Here is a 6,313-nt window from a genome sequence, read left to right as displayed (position 1 = left end):
GCTTTCTGTCTCTCTGTCTCTCTCTGTCTGTCTGGCGAGTGCATGCGCCCTATAGCAAAAACCTCTCAAAAAATATATATATATACACACACACACAAATACGTACATACACACACACTTGCACACACACCACACACACACTAATAGTAAATGAACAACCAAGTTAAAAACCGGCAAAAGGACTGAACAGGTGTCTCAATGATAAGATATGCAATGGCAAATAAACACATGAAAAACATTCAACATCATATGTCATTAGGGCACGGGCAAATTAAAACAATAATGTCATGCCACCCCACACCTAATAGAATGTCCAAAATTCAAAACACTGACAACATCAAATGCTGGTGAGGATGTGGAGGATGTGGAGCAACAGAAGTAGTCACTCATTGCTGGTGGGGAAGCAAAATGGTACAGCTATTTCGGAAGACACTTTGAAAGCTGTGCATACTCTCACCAAAAGATCCAGTAACCACACTTCCTGGTATATAAACAGATGAATTGAAAACTTATGCTCACATAAAAACCTGCACTCAAATATTCATAGTAGCCTTATTCATTTCGATTGCCAGAAAGTATGTATGCTCACTAGAAAGAGAAAGAGAAACACACACACAGAGAGAGAAAGGGAAAAAGCATGCCCCAGGGGGCACCAACTTGCCATGATTCCTCTTCTTCCATTTCTCCATCCCGTTGGGATTTGGGCCATGCATGCACATACACCTGACTTGTTTCTCAAGTCACCAGGGCTGAGATTTGAACTGCAGTTAGTGATGTGGGATTTGGTGCCCTTAATCACCAGGCTATAGGGCCATTCCTGTAGTAGCCTTATTTTTAATAACCAAAACATAGAAGCAACAAAGATGTCTATTCCTGTAGGTGAATAGATAAATAAACTGTGGTACATTCAGTGAAATGTTATTCAGCACTTAAAAAGGCATGGGCTATCAAGCCATGAATAGATGGGAAGGAAACTTAGATGCGTATTATGAAGTGAAAGAGGCCAGTTTGAAAAGGCTATGTATTGCATGATTCCATCTATATGACATACTGGAAAACACAAAACTATGGAGGCTATGAAAAGCTCATTGGCTTCCATAGGTTAGGGGAAAGAGACGGATGAACTAGTGAAGTACAGGGAATGATTAGGGAAGTGAAATGATTCTGTAGGATTTCATAACGGTGGGTACATGTCCTTATACTTTTGTCAAAATCCACAGATTGTGCAATACAAGAATGAACCCTAATGTAAACTATGGACTTAGGGTGATAATAAGGTGCCAATGTATGTTCCCCAATTGTAGCAAATGAACCACTCTGGGGTGGGGTGTTGCTAGGATATGTGCAAGTGTCAGTACAATGTAGTATATGGTAATTTTGTATTTTCTGTTCAGTTTTGCTCTGGACGTAAAAATGCTCTAGAAAATAAAGCTAATTGATAAAACAAAGTAGGGACCAGCAGATGGCATAATGGTTATGTTGCTGAGCTCCCACATAGTCAACCGTGGTTTGAGTCCTGGACGTGGTGGCTTCAAACTCATGCTGTGTGCACGTGTGTGTATACCCGAAATACCAAGATGAGAATAGAGAAGGAATTGTGACATGGCCATACCTTGTAGAGGGTGACTTCTTGCTTTCTGTCTCTCTCTCTCTCTCTGGTGAGTACATGTGTGCCCTATAGCAAAAATCTCTCTCTAAAAAAAAAATAAAAATAAAAATAAGTAATATGGAAGCCTCAGCCTCACACTTTGTCCTGGAAATTGAAGGATTCAATGTAAGGGACCAGACTCTTTGACGTCCTCTGTTTTCAGAGGTGGGTGATCTGCTCAGTCTTTTATTGGTTTCTTCAATTAGATTCATGGCAGGACCTGGGGCTCCCCTCTTTTTTGACCTGGAGATCTCTCCTCATTAAAGGCCTCCACCTTCCTGAGAGCAAATTGGAGCAAATGAGGGTGGCTTTACCTGGCCACAATTGACCCTGTTCTCCCAAAAGTGACAGCTGTGGCAGAGTGAGATCCTGTCATAGATTACCCTCCTCAGGGTCCTAATTCCAGGTTATAACTCTAACTCATAAAGTTTTAGGGTTTTTCTCTCTACTGAGCTAATACTACATCCCATCAGACCAAGACCCAAAGGCTCTTACTTCTGAGAAAGATTGGAAAGTGCTTCTGCAGACATTTATACCCAAATGTCTCAGGGCTGACAGTACGGAAGAGTGTGTGGGGTTCCCATTGATAGGAATTGTTTTGGTGGTTACTGAAGTCTTCAGGGAACTTACATTACTTCTGAAACACCTTGAAATCTTCCCTCTATGGACCTGAGTCAACCAGCCTCAAACTAAGTTCTTTACTTTCCTGAGGCCTCCAAGTGGAAACTGGATTCAGCCACATCCTGCCATGGCTATTCAGGAACTCCATGGGCTGACAGCAGGGTTGATACCTTATGAGCCACAGTGCTCTGGTTGGGGACTTGCTTCATTCTTTATTCACTGTCTTCAAATGATCTGTGCCCCTTTATACACCTGAGCCCATCCTCCTGAGGGTAGGACTCAGAAGGCCCCTTAGAACCTTGAAGACGACATGAGGTTTTCTTGCTGACACTTCTGTCTGGCATGTTGTTCTTCCCAGATCTCCTATATGGGAGTCTATCTTGCTTCCTACCCTTGATTAAAGACTGCCTGGGAAATTTTACATCCCTAAGAACTCTTAACCTGCCCCAGGGCTGGTGTGAGATGGGGAATTTGTAACATAAGACAGAGACCTTCGGACAAATGTGAGGTCAGAGGGAAAAAAAAAGAACATTCATCTATTTCTTCTCTTTACCAGGCAGATTTAGCCTCTTATATATATTTCTGCTCAAAAATATAAATTTATTAAATAAAGAGGGCTTTCCAGAGTGACAGAAGGTGCAGAATATGAACTTATGATCTTTTGAGATGATCTATTGTCTTAGTCATTGCACTGCTAACAGAAATATCTGAACCTGAATGCTTTTATAAAGAAAATAAAATTTTATTTACAAACTCACAGTTCTGGTGGCTGGAAAGGCCAAAGTCATAGGCCTAAAATATGGCCAAACTAGGGGAGCTTCAGGTTTTTCATTGGTGAGCTGGGCCTTTAAGCCATTTTGTAGGCCTGGTGGATGTCCAGAATGGATACAAAGTGTCCAGAATGTAATGTGGCTAAAAATGCAGTCTATACTATGATTACTTCATCATCTAACCTTATACCCTAGTACAATGGGATTTAGTTTTTAATCCAGAGATGTCAGAGATTATGCCAAATTCTAGGACCAAGAAAACCTTATCATATGAGGTACCACTTAGCAAGAAAAGCTAAGTATTATGTGTCCAGTCCATGATAAATCTTTTTTTTTTCTTTTTAAGATTTTTACTGTAGGGCCCCTGTGCTTTCCAGAGAGAGACAGACAGAGACAGAGAGGAAGGAAAGTGATAAGTCACCCTGAACCCCAGAGGAATTGGTCATGCTGCAATTCCCTTACCTCCATTCTCCTCTTAGGATTTTGGGCGTGCACACACATGTTCCGGTGTATTTTTCAAGCTGCTTGGTCCGGAACTCAAATCGTGGAGTAGGCCATGTGAAATCCAGGGCCTTAACCACCATGCCACCTGCTGACCCCATGATAAGTCTTTTAATGTCAGTGTGAGATAGATTTTCTCAGTTAATGCACCACAAAACTTACAAAATGTGTTTCAAGAATCAAAAGCTTCCCTTCCTCTCAAATGCTCTTCTAAATCCCTCCCCTATTTTAATCCAGTTAAGAACCACCCAAAATTTGAACCTTGCCTAATGTTTGCCAAATTGCACAGAAGATAACTCAATTGAATCCTCTTTCAGTGGAGTAGCCACTGGTTCCCCTAGCCCAGAACAGAGGACCAGCACAGTGGCTTCTGGACATTCCACCTTCATAGAGGTATCACTGTATTTCTCAGAAATTTCCCAGAGGAGATGTGCATAGACTACCTAGTCTGTAACTTACATTTACTTGCACTGAGATGAGAGCACTGGAAATATTCCATCCTTGCCTCAGGTGGAAATTCTCTCCGGTTTATCATAATCCCCAATCGTTAAATACTGTTTCCCATTCCTGGCTTAGTCTCTCAACTCTGAGCCATACCATCTAAAAACCTACTCTCTGCTCATCACCCCCCCCACCGCCCCCAGTCTCATCCAGCCTAGCGTGAAATCTTTCTGAAAATGTTCTCCCACTGACGGACTTGCAGTTTCCCAAGGCCCAACGCTGCCTTGACCATGTAGTTTAAACTTGACTGGCCTCATCTGGAACTATCTCCCTCCCTTAAATCTCCTTTGTATTTGTCCTTTTGATCTAACAGTGTATACCCCATTTTCCTGCTACGGTAGCTGCTTCTTGACCTAATAATGTTATGGTCCGTTTCCAGGTCTTTTTCTTGCCTTTTCAGTACTTGGATCAGTTCCAAGACCAGATCTTCAATCCATGTTTGGGAATAAATGAGATGGTGATAATAAGTGTTTAATTTATTATTATTTAATTTTATATTCTTGAATAAAACAGATACATACAGTTATTTATATTTTAATTTTATAAAACACAGGGAAAATGGGTTTAAAAAGCTATTTTATGCTATTTATTTCATAAAATGACAGTTTTACTTTTTCACATTTCGAGGAAATGTTATTTCAATTTCATGTTATTTTGCACTAGATCTCTAGATAAAATGGAAGTTCTTCCGATTTGTTTTACAAAACAGCAAAACTCTTACTCTTATACCTAAGAAACATTGAGTGTGACCACTATCATTTGGAAAAATAAATTATTATGCTAAGTCAAAGGAACACTTGAAAACTAACCCCTAAATATAGATAAATCTCCAAGTCACACAAATAGAACAGAAACATCTACTGTCTCCCCTCCAGTTATACCCAGCCCTCCACTACTCGAAACACTAAATGCCTTGACAGAGTGAAGAAATGGCTTTAACTTCGTTAACTGTGGGAGGTTCAGTAGGACATGGTGCTGGGTCACTTAGTGCTATCACCGCATGTGACTGCCCCTTGGGCTCTCTCTTTCTCATCTCTCAAAGCCTCTTCATACCAAAACTGGAAGGCACTGGGGACCATATTATTGATCTTTGACAAATACTCTAGGACTCTCATCTTGCTGGTTTCTGCGTGGGCTCTGGGGCCCCACAGGAATTCATAGCGTGCAGGATCACTGTTGGGCACCTGGCGGTACTCCAGGTATTTCAGCTTCACGAAATCTTGGGTAATAAGTTTCCTAGGCTCCCCAAATATAAAGTGTCTCTTCCCAGCATATATTCTCATCTTATTCAGGAATTCCCAGATCTTCTCTTCAGTGGCGCAGTTTCCCTTCATGAAGATCACGCCCAGGAGACTCATCAGGAGACCAGTCTTAGGTAACCCCATGCCGCGACTCACTGTCCCATTGTTGGGGAGATCCATTTTGCTGACAAGGACATAGGAGTTTTTGGTAGAATCAACTTCCTTTAAATCAACACCAAATACCACCTCCATGCTGAAAGAAGCTCTTTTAAGGATTTCACGGAAGTGATTCTCATATTTTTTATTGATAATCTTCAGCATACCGGTTTTTGTAATGGGCTTTTTCATTCTGTACTTGTGCATCAGGAACTGCACCACTATACTTGACTGTTGGCTTAGAGCACGTCTTCGAGAGCGCATCCTGGATGGTGGCACTTGGGTTGAGTTTGGCTTTTTCCTACTTTTGCTCTTGGCTCCTTTGCACGATTTTGTGTGAGAAACGCCTACAGACATAGTGGTGGATAACGCTTTCTGAGGCTTCTTGAGAGTGCTACGTGAGCTAGCAGCAGATTTTTTCTGGATAATAGCCCCCAAATGAGCAAAGGGTGAGGAAGGGATTTTTTTTTTCTTGGTTGTGGTGGCTTGAGCACCCTGGAGACCATGAGTCTCACCTTGAGTCTGGGTGTGTTTCTCCTGAGCACGAAGGTTACTCTTCTGACCCCAAGGCATGATTTTGTGGTCAGTGACAGCAGGCAGGAGTGTGGGCAGAATGCCAGAGGATGTAGGCACCTAGAAAAGAGAGGACAAGATGGCATAAGCACCGTTAGCAGGAAGATACAATCTTGGTTTTAAGAAGGGTACTTTGGGACCAGCAGTTAGCATAATGGCTATGTCGTTGGACTCCCATGTAGTTGACCACAGTTCGAGTCCCGGACCTGGTGGCTTAAACTCACGCCGGGCGCGTGTGCATGCGTGCCCAAGATCCCGAGAGGAGAATAGAGGAGAAGGGATTGAGGCATGGCCATCCCCCC

At 42.2% G+C, this 6,313-nt stretch overlaps 1 protein-coding gene across 2 annotated transcripts in view; it reads right to left on the bottom strand.

Annotated features, from left to right (window-relative positions):
- Positions 1 to 4,997: 4,997 nt before the first annotated feature.
- The window catches only part of MAGEB3 (MAGE family member B3), a 19,962-nt gene continuing 18,646 nt past the window's right edge, over positions 4,998 to 6,313 (bottom strand). For both annotated transcript variants that reach the window (XM_006158483.1, XM_006158482.1), the window contains exon 2: positions 4,998 to 6,071. In XM_006158483.1, the coding sequence (XP_006158545.1) occupies positions 5,022 to 6,011 (990 nt within the window). In that variant the 5' untranslated portion in view covers positions 6,012 to 6,071 and the 3' untranslated portion in view covers positions 4,998 to 5,021. The remainder of the gene's footprint in view (positions 6,072 to 6,313) is intronic.

The sequence above is a fragment of the Tupaia chinensis genome, unplaced genomic scaffold (assembly GCF_000334495.1).
Source record: "Tupaia chinensis unplaced genomic scaffold, TupChi_1.0 Scaffold000600_1, whole genome shotgun sequence".
NCBI lineage: Eukaryota > Metazoa > Chordata > Mammalia > Scandentia > Tupaiidae > Tupaia > Tupaia belangeri.
Note: the sequence above shows the minus strand (reverse complement) of the source record. Positions and strands in the feature narration are given on the sequence as shown.